Source organism: Condylura cristata, unplaced genomic scaffold (assembly GCF_000260355.1).
Source record: "Condylura cristata isolate star-nosed mole 26May11 unplaced genomic scaffold, ConCri1.0 scaffold00003, whole genome shotgun sequence".
NCBI classification, from domain to species: Eukaryota; Metazoa; Chordata; class Mammalia; order Eulipotyphla; family Talpidae; genus Condylura; species Condylura cristata.
This window is the reverse complement of record NW_004567104.1, coordinates 31,504,236-31,530,588: the sequence shown is the minus strand read 5'-3', so window position 1 is coordinate 31,530,588 and position 26,353 is coordinate 31,504,236. Positions and strand designations below refer to the sequence as shown.

Sequence of the window (26,353 nt, the reverse complement as noted above, 5' to 3'; positions counted from 1 at the left end):
GTGAGTGGGACTTTGAATTTGTCAAGGGGTGCTGCTTACCACTTGTAAGACTCTGAAGACCAAATTTTGTTGCCAGCAAAACAAAGATGAAGAATTTAAAGCAGCTCAATGTTTTTCAGCTTTTATTCTACTTCCATATTACACATCTCCCACATACAATACCTCCCTTCATGAGATGTCTTTCAACAGGAGAAGTATGGTGGTGGAGCATGTCTGGGTCTTGGTAGTAATGACAGTGGCTGGTAGTGGGGAGTAGACTTGTTTGTGCATCTGTCAGAATTTCTGCCTTTGAGACTTGTTGCTCTAAGCAATATTTAACCCCCTTTAAGTGTAACAGTTCTAGAATAGTTTTTGGTTTTCTTGGTATTAATTCACCCCTACATATCTACAGTAGCTATTTACTCTTTAGGGTTGTCACCTTAGGTAAGAATGGAAAATGAACTTTTTGCAGCAAGTAGAAACAATCTGTTGAGTTCTTTTCCTGCTTAAAAAAGAAAAAAAACCAAAAAAGTTGTTGTGTAGAGCAGTTATAAGAATTGATTGGAGTGATATGGAGGTACCCAGAATGCTGCCTGGCCAAGCCTAGTTGCTTTCTAAGGACAACAGCTGTTCTGTCTCTGCATAGTTTTAAGTCACGATTTATTCTTTAGTGGCCCAATAAAGCCATGCAGTGGGTCAATGATGCTATATTCCAAATGAGCTTCCTCTAGATAATTTTCAGTGATCTCTAATGGGACAAAATCAATAATTGAGAGAAGTTTGAGATTAGTTCAGCATATTTTGTGGGCTTCTTGATTAAGACACAAGAGAGGAGTACCTATGTCAAATCAGAGCCTTATCTGATAGGTCAGAGTGGGGAAAGCCACCACAGAGAAAGGCGTCTGGGAAAGCAGTAACTTTCCTTGAAATGGTCACAGAGGAAAGTAATTCTGCCCAGGAGGGGTGTGGCCTAAAGCTGAGACACTTGTCACCTTCTGTTTCATTCATGGCTAGGAATTTCATTCATCCCTGCAAACTTGGGGCCAGAAACAATCCATCCAAGAAAAAAAAAAATGTCTGTGCATTTTGGTATTTGTGAAGTTCTATGCAAACAAAATAATATTACTTTCATGTCAATCATCATGACAAAATATAGGATCTGCTGTGTAAAGGTCTTCTTGGTAGGAGGCTGGATACTGGGCTAAAGGTTACATACAGTGTTTTTGCAGTTTGTATGTCCTGCTAACCACATTAGCAATTCAGGACATTCTCAGGATGCCTTGTCACTGGGAACAGTATTCACTGCTGTTTCCTCTTCTTTTCTAAGGTATAAACAGTTCTGATCACTCATGAGGGCCCATAGCCATCCCTAAAGTATCCTCCTGGGGCAGCAAGAACCAGTAGGGCCAGTGGTGGTGAAACTGTGCCATCTCTCCTCGCTGCTGGCCACTGCCTCTTCTCTTTGCCACACCTCCAACCCGCCCCCCCCCCCCCCACCATGTCCCTGGCTAGCAGCGAGCATGACTCCACAGACATTTGTCAAACTGAAGTGCCTTTGTAGCAGTTCCAATACATAATATTGTTTTGAATGTCAGTTTTCAAAGTGTTCTTACGCTCATGATCTAAGAGATTTTCTGGTCCAGCCCTTCCTTTCACATAGAAAACTTTGACCCAGCACAGAGAGCCACCCAGAGTCATCCAATTAGTGTTTCATCTTTCAGTCTCCCATTTATTAGTGTGTGGTTGGCAGGCCAGGCGGGCATGAATATGAGCATCATGTCATGGGTGGGAAAGGTGAGACTTAGTGAGATTGGGAGGTTTGCCTGGAAAAGAGCCAGGTAGGCTGTGTGGGAAGTTGGCCTCCCTCACAACACACACACACACACACACACACACACACGCACACACGCACACACACACCCTCTTTGGGAGGTGTATTTCCCTTCAGGAGAAGTCTAGCAGGTGACTCAAGAGGACAAGGCTCACCTCACATGTGCCTTCACCACTGCTATGGAGAAGTGATGAGCCCTGGACAGCCCTCCGGGGTGGCTGCCAGTTAAGTGTCTGTGACTAAGCTGCTTGCTGCCCTTCATATTGGGACAGAGCCATCAAAGAGCTGTGACCTTGGAGCAGCCAGAAGGGCAAGGTCTTTTTTGAGCAGTTTGCAGTTTCCTGCCCTTTTTTTTCTTTTGGAGAAAAGCTCCTGTACCCTCTCACTGCTCCCCTCCCCCTACCTACACAGCCCCGTCCACCCTCTGTTGACTGGACTCAGGGCAAGGAAGTGTGTCTGTATCCCGCCCCAACACAGGACACAGTGTCCTGTATTATTTCCAGCCTGCTGGTCCTGGGAATCTGTACTTACTTTCTCATTTCCTCCCCTTGAACATTAGAAACATTAGATTCCAAAAATAATCCAAGTCACAATGTTCTGCAGGCTGCATATGAGAGTGAATGTTTTCTTCTAAAGTTATTTTTCTCCTTATAGCCTTTTTCCCTCTCCTATCTTCCCTCTTCTGCATTTTCAGCTCCTGGTGCCAAGGTCATCAGGGCTTCATAAGGGCTGTGGGTGTGGAGAGCAGCAGAGGAAGGACTGGGAGGAGCCCCAGGCAGGGGCAGCTGGCGCCCTCCCAGGTCTCTCACTAGGGCTGGAAGGGACTGAGACCTGCAGCAAATAGTGTGCATAGGTGGCCTGAACTTAGAGCTGTGGACCTCATGCAACCGCTTGGAACTGACAGCTCAGACACCTTGTTAACAGTACTTTCCAGAGCCTGGTAGAGATGATGATTCTGTCCCCAGCAATTTAGGTGAGCTAGGAAAATCAGATTCTGATAGGAAAGAGAAGTTGTGTGAAGCTGGGAGATTTAGTGTATCTGGAGGAGAGTATGGAGGTGTTCCAAAGAAAACATCTCAAGACCTTTCTGAAGACCAGAAGACAACCAGGTACAATTTATAAACTGAAAAAAATAGAGTGTCTGTTTAGAGTAGGGAGCTTTTCAAGGCTCTTTGCAGAACACGCTCGCTCCCCCAAGCCCGCCCTTCCCCCCGCCCCATCTACTCCTTAGTGCTCCTCCTGTCTCCCCGGATGTGCACCTCTGCCCACCTACACTACCCCAACCCTGTCATGCATCCATTCTCTCTGAGCTTGCTGCTTCCTTTTGAAGTTCTGAAAGGTCTTCCTATTGGAGTCCTGCTTTCTTCCTTGGGTGAAGCTGAGTGACATTACCATGTGTGGTTCAGGGCTCGCATGGAAGGCAGAAAGCGCACAGGCTGAGAGATTGAGCAAATCCGGAAATGACCTGGGTTTGCCATTTGCTTGGCCAATGCTTGCTGATTGGCTGTCTGTGACTTTCTCTGAGCAGTTTCTTGACCTGTAAAATGTAGGTGTAAGTACACGATTTAGGATTGTTGTATGGATTCATGAAATTCTAAGTAAGGGATCCCAGGAGGTGGCACAGAGCAGACAGTGGGCAGCATGGTACAGCAGAGCGTGGAGGTGAGGTAGGGGTGTTGGAAAAACTAGGAAGGGATCCAAAGTAGGAACTGGAACTGGGTATAAGACACAGGGTCTGCTGCTAGCACAGGGAAGGGGAAGTGAAAGCATGTCAGCATGCTGGCACGATCTCAGAATCACTTTTGTTGAAGATTAGCCAGTTAAATAAGTGCCAGGTTTGTGCTGGGGCCAGAGAGTGGGAAAATGAGCTACAGTCAGGCCTTACCACATTGGAGCAGAAAGTACCAGCAGACAAATAGCTTCTGCATGAAGTAATTTGAAGTAATTGCACTGAGCTTCTGACCACTGCCACTGGAACCACACAGATGGGGAAGCATCCGTCGAAGTGAGGGTGCAGGAAAAGGGAAGAGCATGAACAAAGGCAGTGCATCGCCAAGTGCAGGCTGGGCTGGGAACGTCGACTTCCCATGATGCTCGGGCTCCATGGGAAGAGCACAGGAGGGCAGTGTTCACGCCAGGCTGGCTACTAGGAGCTAATTCTGTCAAAAATCTAGTCCTGCCACTCCCTGAATAAGCAGGAAACCGCAAGAAAAGCTGGGTTCTGCTGAGTGGTTCAGGCCCTGCCAGGAGCATCTTAGAATGCTAGAATCTTTGAATCAGAGATTCCAGCCTCCCTCAACTGGGATGCATCCTTCCAGACTGCTGAGCGTTACTGTGGTCGAGGAGGAGCAGTTTTGTTGGGCAGCCTGTTTCATTACTAGACAGCGCCAGATGTCACAAACTCCTCTTGCCACCAGGCCATAATATGCCCTCTTCAGTCTCCACCCTGTGGTCCCAGCTCTGCCCGCTGGTCCAGAGATGATCTCTTTTCTTCCACAAGGCAGCCCTACAAGACTTGGAGTCTGCCCTCATGGGTGTTACCAGTCTTTTCTGCTCCAAATGAACTCCATCATTCATTTATCCCAACTTCTTTTGATAGGGTCGCTAGACTCTGTAATGTGGTTTTGTTGAGTTTTCCAAATGTGAGAAAGGATTGGCAGGAGCTTGCAGCTTTAGTTTCCACTTCTAAAAGTGAGCAAACTGTTATTGTGCAGATAGGTGCCTTTGCTTTGAGTAACTGAAGTTAGTCAACCTGACAGCTCTGAGCAGCCCCATCCAGAGAATTATCTTCTCTCTTTTACACACACTTGGTAAGTGTGTGATGATGTTTCCTCACTTGCACTCATTGAGAGACTTTTCTAGCATGAAAGTGTTGAGTCAACGTATTTGTGGTCTCCTGAGTGAGATGTTCCCCAAATCAGTAGTAATGTACTTAAGGAAAAGTCTCTCTCCAGGTTATTGAGTATTCCTGCCTCCTCTCCATGCTCCAGACTCCCCCTGATGTCATTTCCAGCACACCCAAACCCTCATATTCTTCTTATCTTGGAAAGAGTCAAGAAACCCATGGTAAAACACACAAAGGAACATGAATGAATGAATGAATGAATGAATGGATGGATGGATGAATGAATGAATCTCAATTGGAATCTCAGAACGGGTCTCCCACCACACCCCCATTTCACATCTCTTGGTCTTTGGCTGACCTCCAGTTCTTCTTTACTGAGTCTTTTCTAGGATAATAAAGGCCTGACTGTGGGGACAATCGCTGATGTGGTAAGAGAAAAGGTGCCCTTTCTTGGTACAAAGGGATAAAAGTGGATATTTGATTTCTTCCCTGCAGATCAGGTAGACTGACTGGGCCTGTCCTGGAAGGTTTCCTGGTGAGCTGATCCCTGTCCTGGGCGTTGGAGGAAGTGTGAACCCATCGGGTCTAGAATTGGGAGTGAAACGGGATTGTGCACTTAGCTTCCTCACCAGGACATTTTCTTCTGAGCTTGGCACAGTCTTGCCTGCCCAGCCGTTGTCAACCACATCCCTCCAGTCTCCCTTGAGAAGGTCCTGCTCAAACACTGCTCTTCCTGCTCCTCCAGCTGGAGGTGGTCTTGTTCTCCTCTGCACCCCCAGTAGCCCATGACTGTTTCTTGCAAGGTGACTTGTTCCATTCTTTCTTGTATTGTAGTTTTACATACAAACTCCTCATTCTCCCAATAACATTTTAAATTCTCAGAGGTCAGGTCAGTGTGTTAGATCACTCTATGTTCCCCCAGAGTGTTCTTGCACAGACTGCCAAATAGAGTGGACCACAGCTCAGTTGTGTACCACTAGGCTGCCTACTGGAACAACTTTCCTGAGCATTCTGAACTAGCACAAGAATGCCACCTACTGTTGAGTGGTTTCAAGGGCTGCTACTCCAGTGTTTTCACTTTAAAAATGGGGTTTTAGCAAGTTTCACGTGATGGCAAGAGATTTGGGGGCAGGAAACCAGTTCTAGTCCTTTTATGCAAATCTGAGTGTGAACAGATGAGATCTTGGGTGGGAGTGGGGAGGAAAGGGCTGACCCCTAAACACTCTACAGGAACATTTATGGAACCAGTGACAGACTACACATCAGAGAGGAAAGAGAGCTAAGGTAACTGCAGGCTTTCATGTTGGGGTAGTGACCATAGGACCTTAGGGCTAGGGCAGAAAGAAATCTCAAAAACATTTCAGAAGAATGGATGATTCAGATTCAGCTTTTAACTTCTTTTAAGATAGGAGAGAGAAATGGCAGTGAAAGTTACTAAAAACATTACCATGCTATTGCATTTCTACCCCACTCCCAGGGACAGTGCCCTACAGAAACACAGGAATTCACTGCAGTTCTCTGGATAAGAGTGTTCAAGCAATGGAGGGTTTTGAAGAATGGTTGGGCTCTTTGTTCCATAAGCTCTTCCTGAGCTCCTGTGGCTTGTGCTCTGCCAGGTGGGCTTTGGACCCTGGAAGCGTGACCAAGCATCTCCTCCTGGATGTGTCTGAACCTGGTTCCAATGGAGCACCTCACTATGGGGCCCCTCACTGGTTCACGACTAAGAGTGCTGTGGAAGGGAGGGGAAAGGGATGAAGGCGAGATCAAACCCACCTAGCACTGACCTCTTCCAGCACCATCCCGCTGCTTTCTCTCAGAGGCAACCCCCGCACCCCAGGGAGAGCCACCTCCCCCTTAACTCAGATGGAATTTTCCCCCAGATGTGCAAGTGATTGGCATAGCTGATTTTAGGATGCGTGGGAGGACTGAATGAGAACATCCAGCAGACCATTTTTTGCAGTAACAATAATAGTTACCATTTATTGAGTGCATCCTGTATGCCAGGAACAAGCATTAGCTCATCTAAATTAACTTGCCAAGGGCCAGATCTCAGTTTATGCCTAAATTTAGCTCTCAGATAAAGTTGGGTACTATTTTCTCAGCTTGGATTAAAATGGGTTTGACCATTTCTACATTTTGGGAAGAAAGTGAAGCACATTCCCTCTCTTCATTCCTAAAAATATTTTATCAGCATTTGTGGTTCAGAGGGAAGGAATTTGGCCACTTGGAGTCAATATCCTGGGGCTGCCTGCACGGGCTGCCTGCGCTGACTCCTGGCGTGGTTGGTCCTGTTTCTTGTCTGCTTGACTTGCTGGCTCCTGGATGACCATTCCTTCCCCACGGGGGGCACCGTGTATTGCCAGTGCTTTAGGGAACTCAGTCTACCCAGGCAAAAAGACTGAAAATAAACTGGAAAAAATAAACCCACAATAACAACAACAATCCCTATTTAAAACCTGAAAGTATTTATATTAATAATGGACTTGATGAGACTTCATTACATCACTCCACAGAAGGGGGGCAAGAGCAAGGAGAACAGCCTTTTACGGTGTAACATGAGCGTGTGTTTCTCTAGGCAGAGTTAAATTTCAAGACAGTATGTGATGTTAGCATGAAGTTTTAAAGCCTGGTGTTCTCTAACCAGAAAGCCACTGCTTTTTGTGACTCCCAGCTTTTCCTGAACTCTGAGGATGCGAAAAGAATGAGCTGCAGTCAGCATCTACTGTGTCATGCATTGTGCTAGCACCTTTCTTGTTTTATCTTTAGCTCCTCTAATACATACACACACAAACATGCATATATACACACATACATATATGTGTATATACATGTGTGTATATATACATAGACATGTCTGTGTGTATACACACACACACTCACTATATATATATGTATATATATATATATGCTTTGACCCCAACTTTTAAGGGAGAAAAGAGGACAGAAAAGAGGGAAGGGGGTGGGGAGATGGAGAACTCTCAACCAGCACATAGTCTGTAGGGTGCTAAATGGTTCTGTTCTGTGTCATTGGGGCTATCTTGGACTCCCCTTTGCAATGAAATGGAAGCCTGTAGATACCCAGTTCAGGGTTAAAAGTGGTATTGACTTTATCAATTCCTTTGGTTCCCCAGTGAGTAGAATATGCCGGAAAAGATGCTTGATGTAGTACAGTGGTGTGAAAATACCAGTAAACAGTTTTGGATCAGACTTGGGGGCCTGAGTGGAAATCTGATGCCAGACTAAGGATCTTGAATTTTACACTTAGATATTAGCAGTGGTTTTGATGAAGGAAATGACATGGTGAAACAGTCAATGTGGTAGCTTGGCAGGAACAACTGGGGCCGGCAGACCACTAAGGATGTGACAGCCATTATCATCTAGCGTGAGGGGTGGGTGTCAATGGCAATGAAGGTCATAGACATATTTCAGAGTGATTTGAGGAAAGGACGAACAGGATGAGCTCTGAGAATGGAGTGAAGGGTTGGGAAGTTGGGCAAAGGTAATAGTAATAGTTTTCATAGAAAAGACACAATAATTTGAGATGCTGGTGAAACAGGGAGATTTTTCTATTGAGTCTGTAGACATCACTTGACCAGAAAGAAGTTAGTATTTTCACTTGCATTTGAGAGTCAATTTAAAAGTGGTTTAAAAGAAAGGAATTTGGAGTTGCACAGACCTGGATTTAAGTCTTCATTATGCCACCTTAACTGTGTGACCTTGTCCAAGTGATTTACTCTCTCTTTTTAACTTGAAAAACATGTGTTCATGGTGTCTTTACCTCCCAGTGCTATTTGAGGACTGAGATGATGTGTGTAAACTTAGGCAGAGCTTGCTTATGTTTATTCTGGTCAGTTCTCTGGGAAGTTAAGGTTAGAGGGCATCCTGGAACAGAGGAAATTAGATTTAGATGGACACTAGATTCTAAATTTATCTCTATCACTTACAAGCTGCGATCTTAGGCAGTTACCTCACCTCTGAGTTTTCAGCATGTGTACAATGGATTGAATGGTGCTTTCTTTGTACATTAGTGTAAGGACTAATGAGATAGTCTGTGGAGGTAATTAGCACAGGGCTTGGCACATGAGGTAGGAAGTAGAATTTGTATCATAGAAGTTGTGTGTCTGGGTGGATTTTTAAATGGACAGAACCCATGAATAAAAGGCAAAGAGCTGAGGACCACTCTTGAGACTATCACAGTCAAGGTGAGAGGCACCTGAGAGAAAGCTGTGAGTGGGACACCCAGGGGAGTAGAGGCAAGTTTGGATGCATCAGGTCAGGGCCGGGGAATTGTTGAGCTTTCATGATGAGAGTGCCCTGTTGTTTTTGGCATGCTGCAGCTAGACGTGCTGTGTCAAGGAAGAGAGTGCAAGTGTGGGAAAAAGGCAAGTGGGCCTGAGAGAATTCAGTGTTGGGTAGAGACTTGTGAAAGCAGGATGGAGAAGCTCATCCTGCGTGCCACCAGATGACCTGTCCCTAAAAATGACTTGGCATAGAGGGCCTGACAGGTGGAGTTTCAGAAAATAATGCCTCAGATCCTGATGTAAGATCTAAGGCAGAAGAAGTGGAGAGTTGAGGAACTTAGAGGTGATGGGTTTTCATTGTGGGTATAGACTTGAGCAGGCTGTCAAAGTAGACCATATTACAAGGGTTAAGGAGGAAGTGGATAGGGGAAAAGCAGAGAGACCATACACACCTGTGGATGCCTAGTGAGCCTGAAAGTGTAGACAGAGTGAAGCTTTGAGTGTCACTGGAGGACACAGCGACAGAGTTGAAGGCATCAACGCTGGAAACAGACTTCCTGTGTTTGAACCACAGCTCTGCTACTTATTAGCTGTGTGGCTTTGAGAAAGCTAATCAACTTCTCTGTGTCTTAGTTTCCTGGTCTGGAAAATGGATGTGATATTATTGGGTGTTAATGTGAGGGACATTATCATGTGGTTATTATGAGTTAGCATATGTAGATTACTTAGAACAGTACCTAGTACATAGTGAGCATTCAACAAATGTTAGTTGCTATTATTATTGTTGTCCTTATCATCATTGCTGGTTTTGAGAGAAACTGAAAATGAAATAAGAGCTTGGTAAAGAGGGAAAGAAGAAGAGGAACACAACTGTTGAACATGTAGTTTGGCACTGAACTACTACAGAGCATCTACCTGTGGTCTTCCTAGAACACTAAGCCTCTGACTTACAAGACTACCAGAGCCACCCTTGGCACTGACCTGCTCAGGACCATATAAGATGGGAGCTGTGCAAGACAGTCTTGCAGCAGTTTAGCTCAGGTACAAGGAGACAAAATTCATGGTGCACAATAACAGAAGCTGCCAGGATTTTCAAACTCCATGCCCCCCAGGGGCCAATATTTCTTGTAACAACTCCATTAGCACAGCTTCCAGGGTTCCTGCAATGGACTTGCCAGTTACAAGAGTTACCATGTGGAGAAAGCCCAAGGCATGGTGTACCCATCAGGCATGTGTAGTTGGAGAAACCTTCCAATTCTGATACAGCTTGCCAGTCAGGGGGTGTTTTTACCATAGGCAGCATCATAAATAACCCACTGGCACACATTATCTATATCTGTTTCCAGGGAAATAGGCCTGGGATGTTACTGTCAGGTTATCATACAGAAGGGGAGAGGGTTTTGTTAACCCTTTGCTTGCTGTAGAATATTTGCTTTTTTTTTTTTTTTACATCTTCTTTTATTTATACAGAACCAGGGTACAGGCCAGAGATGTGGAGAGTGAGAGGATTCACCAGAGACAGAGTGGGGAGCAGAACAGGCAGATCGACGAAGTACACTGCTGAGGGGAGCAGCGGGCGGGTCAGAAGAGGTCTGCCACGCCATGTGGATCTCCTCCAGGGCAGGCGGGGATTGAACTCATGTGGACGTGGCCTTAAGCTTCTTAGTACAGTGCTTTAACCTGGTGCGCCACCAGGGAGGGCCCAGAATATTTGCCTTTTTAAAGAGACACCCAGACAGTTCTAGATGTGAGCAATGCATTAGGATGTTATATCTGGGATTTAAGAAATAGGGAATTTGGGTATGGAGGGTATAAAAAAAATGTGTTAGCGAAGAGATAGCTTGTCTCCAGGTCAGAGACACAGAGACACAGTCCTGTCTGCAAAATTGTTTGGTGATTTCTGAACCTGTAGTAGTGGGATCCGCAGGTAACCAGGCTGAACCACCCTCCATATTAGCCTTGCAGGACACAGAAGAGATGAAGGGTCTTAACAGTTGTTGGAACACGTGTGATCTGTGTCTTGCCTTGTTCACAAAGAACATGTACCCCAGGGTCAGAGCTCATATGAAAGCAAAATTGTCTCCACATGGTAGAGCCTCTCTTATGTCTTGGACTCCACTGCTACCCTCACGTCAGGATCACATCCCTGGCTGGCTCATGCTCATGAACCTCATGAAGGGCCTTGCTTTCTGTACCCAGGATAAACTAATTCCAGGGGGGCTGGCAGGAGGTTTTTGTTTTTTTTTTTTAAGATTTATTTATTTATGCATACAGAACTGGGGTACAGAGGTTTAAGGGTGGTGAGAGTCTTCACCAGAGAGAGTGGGGATCAGAACAGACCGACAGATGAGGTATACCGCTGAGGGAAGCAGCAGGCAGGTCAGGAGAGGTCTGCCGTGCCATGTGGGTCACCTCTGGGGCAGGGGGATCGAACTCATGCTGAAGTGGCTTTAGCTTCTTAGTGCTGTGCTTTAACCCGCTGCTCCACCAGGGAGGGCCTGCCCTTTGTGTGTTTTAAGAGGGAGGATGTCTCTAGACTGTGTCAGTGGAGATTACTGCCCTGTAGTTACTCTGGGGGTGCATCTCTAAGGAGGGTGAGCTGTAGAGGTGTTTGTGTGCGAACTGTAGGTGTGAGTCCTGTTAGCCCATGGTGACTAGGTAGTCAGGTGAACCTACTACAATTTTAAATCTACATCTTTCATTCTGCGTTGTGCTTTAAAGGAAAATGTTAGGGCAATGTGTATAACCTATTGCTTATTATATGTATTTAAAACCTATTAGTTATATAGCACTTTACAAAACATGAAACAACTATTTTATTTGACTCTCACTATTGTATTAATATTGAGATAGTGTAAATTGTTACCTCCATTTTATAGATAAAGAAACGGAGACTCAGACCAATAACATAATGCATTAACTTGTGTAAACCTCCATTTTTATGATGGAATCTCATTGCTGCTCAATCTCCTGATTTGAATCCTTTATTCTTTGCATTCAAACAGACATAAAAGTAATTTTGGAATTGATTGCATACAACCTTTCCTAGATGCATCAACCTAACAGCCTACAAGGAGGTTGTTAATGCTCTTTAGAGCACAAGTTTTTACGGATGGTCACTTCAGTGTACAAGAGGGTACAGGAGATACAGTGATGTTGAAAGTCATGTATTTAGGCAAAAAAAAATCATTGGTCATCTTCTATTCATTCTCTTAATCTACTTTTCAAGTTGAATATGAGCAACTTTAAAAAAATATAATCTGTAATTAAAAACAGTACAAAATACTAACAGTAGGTGGCAAGTAGCTTGAAAATTAAAATAAATCAGATGCCAGAGCACATGAAGGAAAATAAGCAATTACAACTCTTCAGCAATCCCTTCTTTAAAAGAAAAGGGGGAAAGGTTTCAATTTGCTTTCCCAATTTGCATTTAAATAGATTCCTTTTGTCACTTATTTCTTATTAAGAACCAGAATTTCATGTTTTCACCAATTTTTAGTGAGTATAAAAGAAAAACTATTTAGTTAAAAGCAAAAAGAAAGAAGGAAAAAAAAAGCCCCAAGTAGCTTACTTGTAACATTTATCTTTTTGATGGGCAAAACTATGTTAGTTTCTAAACAGAGAAATAAAATTTCATTATTTGGACATGAACTTTCCTCTTGGAGTTTTGTTGTTTTACTACAGCTGTTGAGCCTAGCTGTTTTTGGCTTCCCAAAAAAGACAGATCAAGATGTTTGAAATCCTATGGAGATACTTTCTTTAGTTTTTTTCTTTTCTTTTCTTTTTTTCTTTCTTTAGATCTTTGGATCAGTCTTGTTCAAATGTCTTCCAAAGAGTCCAGTTCAAAAAAGTCAAATCATAAAATTCCCTAGCTGGAAGAGCACTTAGAAAGGGTCAACCTGTCTGGAGATTAGCGACCCCAAAACGTGGCCATTCTGCTCATGCATGCCGTCATTTACTAAGTACTGAGAAAAGTGGAGTTATTTGGTTTTTAAAATAACTTTTATTTATTTATTCTTACAGTGTTTATTTTTGTACAATAGTTGATTTCTTCACTCATGTGTAGTCCCTATATATCTCCCACCCCATGTCACTCGTGAACCATCACCATCGTCCCTTGTGCTTTTCTCTTACCTATCTTGACTCCCCTCTCTTCCCCTACCCTGCTGTATGCAATAATCTACAGCTTGCCTGAAACTTTTGTCTTTATTTTTATCCTTTTTTCAGATTCCCTATATTCCTTCTGTAAATGAAGCCATATTTTTCTTCTCCTTCTGACTTGTCTGAGCATAATCCTTCCATGTTGCTGTGAATGGCATGCATTATCTTTTGATCACTGTATAGTAATCTGTTGTGTGTATGTATTACATCTTCTTGATCCATTCAAGATTCATCTGTTTTTAGGCATTTAGGTTGTTTCCATATCTTAGCTGTTATAGATAATGCCTCAGAAAGCATAAGCGTGCAAGTTTCCTTTCAAATGAATGTTTTCCTGTATCCTTTGGATAGATCCTTAGCCGTGGAATCATCTTATCCTATGGTAGCTCCATTTTTAGTAACTTGACGAACCTCCACATAGCTTTCCATAGTGGTTGGACCAGTTTTTGCATTCTCTCCAGGGTTTCTTTTTCTAAGTGGAGCTATTGTAATTAGTTATTCCCAGGCACTGATGAAACAGGGTTGAAGAGGGAGGAGAAGGATGAGCATTGAGAATAAATGGCCCTAAATGAAGAACAGCACTTGGCTTAGCTGGAGCCATGTAGGCCCTGGTAACTGCCTTTTTGGAGGTAACTTCCCTATAGAGCCTAGGCAGATGAGGCTTTACACCAACATGCAGCAGTCAGGCCAGTATGTTAAGAACTTGGCTCAACAGATACTCTGTGGACATGCATTGGATAGAATGAATGAATTCCAGACCCTGGGGCTTACTTTTTCTGAATCTGTTCCTACTGTAAAGTGGCCTGATGGATGCAGTGAGATGATATGTACAGATGGACATTTATTTCTTTTAATTTATTTTATTATTACAAAATAAAATGTTTTACAACTTTGTTAGTATTTTGTCAGTGTAGGGTTTCTCCCATAGGTGTGTTCATTGTAGCTTTCCCAACACCAAAGTATCCACAGTTCTCTACCCAGATGGATATTTTGAAGTCTAAAGCTTCAGAGAAAAATGTCAGGGCTGAGTCAAAACAATTGCCTTTCTCTATTAAACAATACAAGTTTTCTCACTGATGTTCTCTTATTCACAATTGGAAGGTATAAATTGTGGCAATGAAGATGACTTTGACCCAGGAGACTTAATGAAGCAATTTTTTTTTTGAATGGAAAAAATACATCTCATAATTCTCCGAAATGAACCACTTGTAAACCAGGATGTTTGTTTACCTTTCTTCTGGGAACCACTTATCCTTAGAAATGAAGAGATTTATCCAAAGTCTCATGGGTAGTTTGTAATAGAGCCAAATCTGGAACCAGCTGTCCTCATCACATTTGACAACACACACACACACACACACACACGTGTGCACATGTGAACCCCCATGCAGTACCTGCACATGCACACATGTATATGACTATTTGTGTATACACACACACACACTTACTCATTCTATCTTCATTTCCACTGAATGCATCAGAAATTATGGTGACCCTGCAAACAAACAGGTTCACAAAGGGAGAGAATTATGTACCACAAGGCAGCAAATTCAAGTCCAGAGGAGACTTTAAGACTACTGTCCCTTAGGAAACAGACATCTTGGAAAGACCCTAAATAGGTCCTTAACCACCCAAGCCCATCTGGCCCCTAGAGAATGCCATTTTTTCTGTGTGATACATCACATCTGGAGTACTATTTCCCACATAGCTGCCTGCCCAGCCACCACAGAGCAGCTCGTGTGCTTCACTGTGGAACATGAAATTGGGTAAAATAGCTTGGACACAGACCTCTTCCTATGAGAAGTCCACTCAACAAGGTGCACAGTTCCTCAAGCACTCTTCTCACTCAACTATCTTTTTTTATTTTTTAAGATTATTTATTTATGCATACAGAACTGGGGTGCAGGCCAGAGGTATGGTGGGTGAGAGGATTCACCAGAGACAGAATGGACAGCAGAACAGGCACTGCTGAGGGGAGCAGCAGTCAGGTCAGGGGAGGTCTGCCTTGCGCCATGTGGGTCAGCTCCCTGGTTGGGGATCGAAATTGTGCTGCAGTGGCTTCTGTGAGTTTCACAGTGCTGCACTTTAACCCCTTACGCCACCAGGGAGGGCCCTCAACTATCTTTTAATTCACTTCTTGTTATTGCTCTCTACCCTTACTGCCCTGTGTTCAGTTTCATGCTTTGTGGTCCAGTAGGGACTTGGCAATGGGCCATTGAATCATTTGGCCCTAGCACATTAACTATTGCTGATTTGCATAACTAGTTATTTAACAGAAAATATGCAATCATATTTATTTATTTATTCGTACAGAACTGGGTACAGGCCAGAGATGCAGAGGGTGAGAGGATTCACCAGAGACAGAGCAGGGAGCAGAACAGGCAGATCTACGAAGTACACTGCTGAGAGAGCAGCACAGCGGGCGGGCCAGGAGAGGTCTGCCCCGCCATGTGGTCACCTCCGGGGCAGGTGGGAATCGAACTCATGAGGAAGCGGCTTAAGCTTCCCAGTACTGTGCTTTAACCTGCTGCGCCACCAGGGAAGGCCCTGGAGTAAGTCCTTTTTAATACAAGTTTCAAGGACTTCAGGCATTTCAGATTTTTGTTAACTTTATTGATCCTTTTGTCAATAAGAAAAGGAGATGAGAAATTATTTTAAAATGGGATTGAGAGCCAGAATTTTGTTTTAATTTTTGTGAGTTGACTTTTTATAGGATAAAAAGGTTAGAAGTGGTTTAAACCTTTACCACATTTATTTTTTACTTCATTTTATTTTTTTAAACTACATATATTGGATCATACTTATTTTACTGTATGTTACACATAATTTCCAGAAAATCTCAATCCTAAAATGTTTCTCCAATAAAACTTTGTCATGACTGTATCTTTTCTCCCCATTAAATCTCTTATATTCTCTTGACCCTTTTCCTTCCCTGCCTTTGACCCTACTTCATTTATTAGTGTCCATTACTTTCATAAGTATTTTGCTTTATCATACTGTCTACTATGTAAATGTCCACTGTCTTTATTATTCTGACTTGCTCCCTTATACATAATTCCCTTGAATTTTTCATAAATGGCAACATTTTGTCTTTTGGCTGAATAGTATTCTATTAATGCCCCATTTTCTTGAGCTACTCCTCTACTAGTAGGCGATTAGGTTGTTTTTATGTCTTAGTTATTATTAATAATGATGCAATAAACATTGTAGAGCATATATAATTTATTGAGCTAATGCTTTCATGTTCTTAAATACATGATCAAGAGTGGGGTTTTTGAGTCTATAATCCAATTTCTCAGCTTTTTACCATAAACCAGATTGCTTTCCAAATCATAACAGTTTCCATTCACACCAACAGTATAAGGTTCCTCTTTCTCCACGTGCTGTTGTTGTGGTATTCTTAATATGTGCTGTTCTCATGGGTGTGAGTTGAAATCTCATTGTAGTTTTGACCTATAGTTCCCATATTTAAAGTGATAGTGGACATTTTTCTAACTCCTCTGTTGGCCTTCTGGTTAGCCTCTTTGGTGAATTGTTTGACCATCTAATAATTGGGCTTTTTAATTGTTCAAATGTATATATTTTTTCATATATCTTCAATATTAACCCTTTGTTGCTGTGTCATGTGTAAACATTTTTTTCCCATTCAATAGAATATCTTTTTAATCTATTTATCAGTTTTTTGGCTATGTACAAGATATTTAAATTGAGGCAATCCCAATTGCTTACTTTTGCTTTGCATTTCCCTTGCCATCATAGTGGTCAAGTTTCAGAAAAAAATCTTTATCATTGATGTTATGAAATTTGTAACCAGTAGTTTCTTCTATATATTTTATTGCTGTGCTCTTAGATCTGAATCTTTTTTTTTTTAAAGATTTATTTATTTGTTAATACAGAACTGGGGTACAGGCCAGAGATGCAGAGGGTGAGAGGATTCACCAGAGAGAGCGCGGGGAGCAGAACAGGCAGATGGATGAAGCACACTGCTGAGAGGAGCAGCGGGCGGGCGGGCCAAGGAGAGGTCTGCCACGCCATGCGGCCACCTCTGGGGCAAGCGGGGATGGAACTGGGGATCGAACTCATGCGAAAGTGGCTTTAGTTTCTTAGTGCTGTGTTTTAATCCGCTGTGCCACCAGGGAGGGCCAGATCTGAATCTTTAATCCAACTTGAATTTACATTTATGCATGGAGTTTAGAGAGTGATCCAAATTCATTCTCTTATATGTAGTCATTTTTCCCAGCACCATTTATTAAAGAGATTCTTTTCCCCCATTGTATTGTCATTGCTCATTTATCACTAATTAAAATGTTACTATATATATGGATTTATTTCTGGGCTTTCTATTCTGTACATTGATTCATGTGTCTGTTTTTATGCCAGTACCATATTGTTTTAATTTTTGTTGCCTTACAGTACTGTTTAAAGTCAGGTAATATAATATGTTGACTTCTCTCTTTTTTGGTCAGGATTACTTTTTCTATTTGAAGTCTTTTATGATTCCATATACATTTTAAAAGTACTTTTAATTTTCTTCAAAGAATATTGTTTGTATTCTAATGATTGTGTCAAATTCATATATTGCTTTTAATAGAATAATCATTTTGATTATATTGATTCTCTCCATTTGTAAGTGTGCAATGTCTTTCTACTCCTTATGTTTTAATCTAAGTCCTTTAATGACATAGGTTTCATTGTATAATTATTTACTTCTTTAGTTAAGTTAATCCCTCATATTTTTTTTAATGATTACACATGGAACTATTTTCTTAATTTCTTTTCCTTCTCATTTGATGTTTGCATATAAAAATGCAACACATCTTTGTGTTGATTTTGTAACTTGCTTCTTTTCTGTACTTTTTTTATTTCTAATAACTTTTGAGTGGAGTCTTCAGAGTAGAGTCTGTCTTCTTTTCCATCTTGTGCATGGAGCTTATTTCCTGTTGTCTGGTTAATACTAAATTTAGCTAAAGTGTAACAGTGAACATCCTTATCTTGTCTCTCATCTTAAAGGGAATGCTTTCAGTTTTTACCATTAAGTATTATGTTGGCACTAGGTTTGTGGCATACAATCTTTATTATAATGAACTGGCTTCCTTATCTTATTTATAGCTTTTATCATAATAAAATGCTTTCTCTACATCTATTGATGTTATCATGATTTTTATGGTCACTATACTTTATATACTACATTACATTGATTTATGTGTATTCAACCATCCTTCCCTTCCTTGAGTTAATCCCACATGATCATGATGTATAATCCTTGTAGTATATTGTTGAGCATGTTTTGCATCAATATGCATTAGAGATATTGGCTTTTGATTTTCCTGTGCTGTCTTTCGCTGGTTTCAATATTAAGGTAATGTTGGCATTGTAAAATGTATTGTGGGGCATTCTCGCTTCTTGCATATATGGAAAAAATTGAGTGAGATGGGTATTGGTTCTTCCTTACAGGTTTGATAGAATTCATTATAAAGCCAGCTGGCCCTGGGCTTTTGTTTTGTGACGAGAATTGTCATGCTGTTTCAGTTTCCATGATTTTGATCAATTTATTCACTTCTCTATTTCTTCTTGGTTTTGTCTTAGTAAATTATATTATTCTAGAAATTTGCCCATTCCTCCATGGTTATTGGATTTGTCAGCATATAATTGTTCATAGTAATGTCTCATGATCCTTTGAATTTCTATGCCATTTGTGGTCATTTCTCCTCTTTCATTTCTAATTCCATTATTTAATGTTCTCTCTCTTCTTTTTTATTTTTGAAAATCCATGTTGGAGACATCCTAGCTCCTGAATCACCTAAGACCATCTGGTCCCCGAGCAGGTCATTTGCTGTGTACCTTAGTTATGTGTCACTTTCCTGGAGCATTCCCTCTAGTCGAGCTTGGTGCTCAAGAGAAGCTTGTGTGCTTCAAGGTGGAACCTGAATTTAAATAAAATGGCTTGCTACAGAATTTATTCCGTAAGAAGCCCACTCAGTGAGGTGTACAGTTCTTCTAATACGGTAATATTAGGGTAATTTAATATTCCACTTACAATAATGGATTGGTCACTAAGATAGAGGCTAACTAAAGAAACAATAGCAGTCTATGGCCATACCACCCTTAATGTGCCCGATCTCGTCTGATCTCGGAAGCTAAGCAGTGTCGTGCCTGGTTAGTACTTGGATGGGAGACACAATAGCCTTAAGTGACGAGCTAGCGCAATTAGACTGGACATCTACAAAACATGCCACCAAAAACTGCTGTATATACATGTTTTGCCCCAATGCACCTTAACATATTTAGGAGACTTTATGTTGGGACATAGTCAATAAAACTGAAATTATAGCTGTTACTTCTCTGACCATAATGTCAAAAACTAGAAATCAACTATTTAAATAAAAAAAAAAAAACAATGAAATACAAAAAAATACTGGGAACTAAACAATATGTTGCTCAAGCACCATTGGATTAAAGAAATTAAAACAGAAATAAAAAATATCTTGAGGATAATGAAATCAAGGATACCAGCTGTGGGAAAGAAACACTAAGATGCAGCAAAAGCAGTTTTAAGAGGCAAGATAATTGTAACACAGACCCACAGTAAGAAACAAGAAAAAATCAGAGTAAACAGTATTACACTTAATGCAACTTGGAAAATGGAACAAAAAGGAACTAAAATTAGTAGGACAAAGGAAATACTAAAAATAAGAATGGAAATAAGTGAAATAGAGAAAAACTACAAAAAGATCGTTGAAATTAAGTTGGTTCTATGAGAAGATAACAAAATTAATAAACCGCTAGTTAGGCTAAAAAAGATGGAATTTTAAAGGTCAAAAATTACGGAATTCGATTCCTTTAAACTCTGGGACACTTGCCTTCCTTCTCCTCCTTATCCATAACAATATAGGAGGGGGAAAGAAGGCTTCTCCGATCCCTGCAGTACCTGAGATGTGGGAGTGACTGACTAGCAGACCCAGGACTGTGCACACCACAGTGAGTCTCTGCAGCAGCCCCTAGCCTGAAACAAGCTCTGACACTCAAAAGTGAAGCCTAATGCTTTCATCCTTTCTTATTATTGATGTAGGTGCCCACAGGACCCCTTTGCTTGAAACACTTATAAACCTCACAATTTTGGCACATCAAAAATATAGCACACTCTCTTTCCAACCGCAGAAATAGGACCTCTTATTACACAACTCAGGGTGCCATGCCAGACATCTGGCTGTTCTGCCAAGTTCTTCACTTTCTACTAACCAAAGGATTGGATCCGCAGTCCTGAACCTGCAAGCTCTCAAGTCAGCCTGCTTCTTAGACTGCACTCTCACATCCCTTGTCCAGTTATCCAGAGTCTCACCCTGCTCACTAGGATTATTCACCCATTTTGTCTGCCTTGTCTTGCTCCCTCCAGTCCATATCCCACACAGTTATCAAAACGTACATCACACATCACTGCTTGGTTTCAAACCTTCCACTGACAGCTTGATGCAACAGAATTTCCAAGTTTCTTGATTCCTGTGTCCAGGCCTGATGGGGTCAGCCTCCCCCACCTCCACCCCAACCACATCTCCTCATATATCAGACTCCAAAAGCACAACTGAGGTTCTGTCAGAGCCCTTCCTTGGGCTGCCTCACAGATATTCCCTGGAACTCACATCCCTCCCATCCTCACTTAGCTAATTCCTACCTGAGTCAAGGCTCAACTCAGGTGTCACCTGCTCCTAGAGGCCTCTGTTCTTCCCCATCCCAATGCCATCAAGAGTGGATGCTATTTCTGTACAACTTTAATAGCACATCTTGGCCCCTGTCACAGTCACCTTTTCTTGAGGTATAATTTTAATCAAGTCCCATATGTCAAGTTGTATGGAGTTCTGAGTCCCTCTCTCCTTATCACAGTGGCCTTTAAACCTCTTAACTCAAAAACCACACTTTGGTCATCCTTGCTTTTCTTTGGTATCTGATGGTGCCTGGCACCTAGTGAGTATCCCATAAATGTTGACTGAATGTAGCTGAAAAAGTAAATTCACCTTTCTCTTTAAAGGGAAATAATGGGATGAGGCTGGAGTTCTGCCCCCATGAAAGCTGGTGTGGTCTTTGTTTGTTAACATACACCTATTCTTAACTCTGCATCTAAGCTGCAGGCTGTGCCCATCTGAATCTCTGGCACATCAGTTCCAAGTGTAACAGAACTCTTCTCCAAGGGTTCCATACGTTCCCTAGCTGTATCTGCTCTGAGCAGTAAATTATAGCAAATTCAACTTAAACTGGCTTGAGTGTATAAGGAGGTTTCTTGGCTCAGCTACTAAGAAAGTCCAGAAACAAGGTAGACATAAGGCAAGGCCCAGTCAGGGCTCTACTCTCATTGTTTTGGTTGTTCCCTTTTTCTGCCTGTTGACTTCACCCTCCAACTTCCAACTGAATGACTGCAGAATAACAAGTCAGGGTCATAATGGCACCATGAAGAAAGGAAGTCATACCTAAAGAATGAGGGTTCTGTTTTCCCAGAATATTCTTAGTAAATCTCCCCTCATCTCCTCATGTTTTATTGTACTCAGTTGAGCAATGTTGCTATCTCTGAGACAACCCCATTGCCTGGGAAATTCTGTAAATTGTTTGAGTGATAACTAGCATCCTTAGAGTGATCAGGCCATCTCTTCTGGAACAGGGATGCTCCCCTTAAAGTGTGTGCGCTACCTTGGGGAGCAGTGGGTGCAGGTGCAGAGTCTAGGGGAGAAAATGACTCATTGCCTGCTGTGCTGGGCAGTATTTATTCTACCCTTAAAATCCTCCTTTTCTGGTTCCTGATGGGTTAAGTAGAAACCCTTTAGTTGTGAGGCTGTGGAATTATAAGAAAAGCTGATTTGTTCAGAGTCAGTTCAACAAGTGTGTGTGGCTGTGTAAGCAAGATAGAGATATGTTAGGATGCTCTGTTGCTTCCAGAAATGGTTTCTCTACTCCCCTAGTGCATTAGGGAATGGATAAAGCTATGAGCATGTTCCCTTAGCACCTGTCCCTAAAGTAAGCATATGGCCTTTTAAACCTTTCTGAAGGTTTTTACAAATATGATGATAGATAGCTTTCTCCCTCACTTCCCTGATATTCTTGCTGATTTCCTCCCTTCCCCTTAGGTTCTATGGAAAAACAAAGGCTGATGCTGGATGCTTATGCTAAAAGTGAGGTGGGTCACCCTGCCTCATGAAAAGATGACTGCTTCTCACTGGCATCCACAGGAGGATTCTTTCATTTTTTAGTTCCAGAAGCTCTGAAAGTTTTGTATTGGTGAATGTATTATTACCCTTCTGATTCCTTTTTGTCCTCTCTAGATGTTCGACTGGATAAGCCACAACAAGGAGTTATTCCTCCAGAGCCATACAGAGATCGGAGTCAGCTACCAGCATGCCCTAGACCTGCAGACGCAACACAACCACTTTGCCATGAACTCCATGGTAAGTGGAGGCTGTTCTCACCATTGCCTCTGGGGACAGGCCAGCGGTGAGGGGAGCCCTTGGGGCGCAGGAGTGGGGAGCAGAATCAGACTTCCAACCTGAGTAAGAAGGAGGAACTCTGAGTTGCAGGTCTTTAGTTCTCCATTTGCCAGGATGTGGACCCCAACCAGCTGTTCCTGTGGCAGATTATGTCCCCATTTCTGCTTCACGTGGTGAAAGGAATGTGCTGGGCTCATAGAAGGCATGAACTCAGCACAAGACTAGAAGGGATAGTCACCAGTTCACTCTGCTGACACAGTCAGCACTTTTGTGTTCCTAGCACATGTGAGTCACTGAGCTGGGAAACTCAGACGACCATCTAAGACACGCTGGAAACAGTTGAGTGATGAGGTCTGTTTAAATTGGGGAAAGGAGTCTTTAGGGACATCTGAATGCTAACTTCAAACATGTGAGAAAGGCTACTTGGAGAGAGGAGAATGGAATTGTTTTGTGTTCATCTAGGAGGCACTGTCCAGGAGATGGGGCTGCCAGGGGAGGCTGACTTGGGAACGTGGATGTGTCTGGAAGTAAAGGGAGTGTGCATACACTGAACACAGAGAGATATTTGCTAGCTGTGTGGCCAAGGAAATTTACCTTTCTCTGCTTTAGTTTCTTCATCTTAAAATGGAAATAACATTGGTCATCTATAGAGTTGTTATTAGGATTCATTGAGATAATTGGAAAGAGATTGGAGTTTAGCATTGTAAAATTGATTGATTGATAGTAAATTACCAGTAAATGTTGATATTATAATGATGAGGATGTCAGAGGCTAGTCCAGATAACACCTCATAAACCTAACATTTGGGGATACAGTTTTGTTCAGGTGGTCACCCTAAGAATTCATTTCAAAATCTTGTCCACCCCTTGAAAAGACTGTTTTTGAAATGCCTGTAGCTCAAGTGTGTTGCAACATCTCTCAATTTTCTGCCAATTCTTTCTGCTTGTACTATGTGTCCAAAAGAATGGCTCCACCCTTTCCCATATATATCAACAACAGAGATGTCTTATCATTTCAGCAGGTGATTCTTTGAAATTTAGATTAACATAAACATGAAAGACTGAGATGAAGAAGGAGGTGAATTAAATCTTTTACCAACTTGTTTTCAACATGCTATCCACCGGACTTAAAGTGCTGAGGAAGGAATAGTCTAGCCTCAAGTTTTTTCAGTGTCTGGTTGGGGAGATAACCCAGACAATTTGGGATAGCTTGATCATAGAGATGTGCTGAGGTATCTTTAATATGTCAGTGATTTAAAACAATAAAAGTTTATTTCTTGCGTCTTCTGCAAGCTCATCACTGGCTGGTGGTCAAGTCACAGTCACTCAGGGACCCAGGCTGACAGAGCAGCTACTGTCTCAGATGCTGCCTGTGGTCTTGGCAGACAATGCAAATAGCCAAGTATAGGCTGGATCTGAAACATTCCACTTAGAAGGTGCATGGGCCATGTTAGCTCACTTTTCATTAGCCAACACGGCTGCATCTAATTTCATGGGTGGAGGTATATGGTCCTACCACACACTAGGGAGAAGAGTGGGATGTTCGTGGATAACCTTGATGACTAGCACAGGGAACCATGACAGGGTAGAAAGTAGAGATAAACAGAATGAGATATCCATAGAAAGAAAAATTCTGGTTGCAGAATATAAGATTATGGGGTCATCAGGGAAAAACATCGACATTGATTTTGTTATCAACTTTAGCCACAACAGTCTTGTGTCTTCATATAAAGACCCATTCCCTTCCACCTTATCTCCTATAATTATGTTTCACTCCTGACTCACTGTAGTCACAGAGGAGCGAAGCAATTGATCATAATTGATTAAGAACATAAATTAAAATCTAGCCAAGTTTGATTATCTGTGTGCCTTGTGGGTTTCGCTTAGTGAATGTACAAATTCTATGCTGGAATCTTCATGTCACTCAGCTGCCTGTCCCTCAAGCAGACAAACTTTCTTTAATAAGAAGCAAAGACAGACTTTTTGGAAAGTAAGTGCCTTCAAAACAATGAACTAGAGAGCTAAACAGAAAGAGCCTTTGGCTTTGAATTATCTACACCACTGCTCTTCTGTGTTAGTATGGATAGCCGAGAGTTAATGTACATCAAAATGCGCCCTCTGACAAATTTACTTTTGACGTGTCCATTTTCAAGGAAAAAAAAGTAACTAGGGTGGAAATTTACTGAAAGGAATCATCTTCTGGAGCTGAGAGAGAGGGAAGAAGAGATTATAGCACAGTCAATTAGTCTGTTCCAGCCCAGCCTAGACTCCCATCTCTGTGAATACCACGTGAGGTCTCTTTAGTCTGACTAAGCTGGATCTCCTCTCTGGCTGCAGAGTGAAGAGAGGGAAATCCCAGAGTTGTGTGATCAAATTGCCTGAGCACAGGAGCTTTATAAATGCAGCCTCATGCCTTTGTTAATCGGGAGGTTTACAGGTTTGCTATTAAAAGGAACTTCCACAAAGAGGGGTGTCAGCATCTCAAACAGGTGAAAGGGGAGGGAATTATAGACTCCTTTTCTCTGGCCTGAGTTATGGATGTTGCTGCCTAGAAACAGATGAATGTAGGCATCTACTGCTGGGGTCCATGACACTAGGAATGATCAGTTCTTCTGAAGAAGTGGGAAAGTGGATTGTTCTGTAAATTAACCAGGGCATTTCTGTTTTGATTCTTGGGAGTTACACACATGCCTATACAGATACCTGCACATCTGCCGGCATATAGCTACATGTAGCACATCGTGTTTCTTTGGTATTAAATCCTGTGTTACTACTGAGTAGGCCAGTGAGCCCTTTTGGGAGAGGTCACAGGTCCCTTGCAACTCTAAGAAGGTTGAAGGTCCTCTTTCCCAAGATGTGTGTGTGTGTGTGTATATATACTCCAACAATTTTTTATGGAAAAGGGATTCTTAAAACCTACCAATCAACCTCTGTAACTGAAGATCTCAAGAACCTCATGACTTCTTTTTGGGCATACAGAACTGGGGCACAGGCCAAAGGTGCAGGGACAGTGAGAGGATTCACCAGAGACAGAGTGGGGAGTAGAACAGGCAGATTGACTAAGTACATGGCTGAGGGGTGCAGCGGGCATGTCAGGAGAGGTCTGCTGGTCATGTGGATCACCTCTGCGCCAGGGATCAGACTTGCATTGAAGTAGCTGCTGCTAGCTTGCAGTGCTGTGCTTTAACCCATTGCACCACCAGGGAGGGCCCTCATGTCTTCTTTATCACTCATTCAGTAAATACTTGTGCATCGGTCATTGTGTTGGATGTGGGCATACAATGAAAAGAGCAGACATGATTTGTCCCATAGAGAATCCCCTGGAGAGATAGAAGCTAATCTCACAAATTAACCCTTAATTTCAAACCAACAAATCTTATGTTGAAAGAGAAGGGAGTGCTGTGATGCTCCATTGAAATAAGGGGGTGTCAAATGTTTTTCAGTTGACAGCTTGACTTAACATTCTCTACCCATTTATTGATGGCAATTGATGATCTTTGGTTGTGTGCAAGTCAGACCAACTTCAGCAAAACCTGTGATGCTGAAGAACTTAGAATTAAGAAACTCTGGGTCTATCATTCTATAAATGAAAATGTTCAGCATATAAAAACTTACCTTTTTTTTTTAAGTTTTGTTTTCCCATGTCTAGTTTTACAGACTAATTAGAAATCAAACTCAGCTTAGGTGTCCATTGCTGAGAAATAATTGCACATTATTAAGCCTTGGAGGAAAAATCACAGTTTTCTAAGTTCTGTCTATAAACTGGTACCACTAATGGCCATCGATTATTAATACACCAAGAGTGTAAGAGCAATGCCCTAGGGATGATAGTA

The 26,353-nt window shown here is 42.1% G+C and overlaps 1 protein-coding gene across 1 annotated transcript in view; it reads left to right on the top strand.

Moving 5' to 3' along the window:
• The window catches only part of KALRN (kalirin, RhoGEF kinase), a 408,565-nt gene that overhangs the window by 35,725 nt on the left and 346,487 nt on the right, over window positions 1-26,353 (top strand). The window contains exon 5 of the mRNA XM_012730450.1: window positions 22,360-22,482. Coding sequence (XP_012585904.1) covers window positions 22,360-22,482 — 123 coding nt within the window. The remainder of the gene's footprint in view (window positions 1-22,359; window positions 22,483-26,353) is intronic.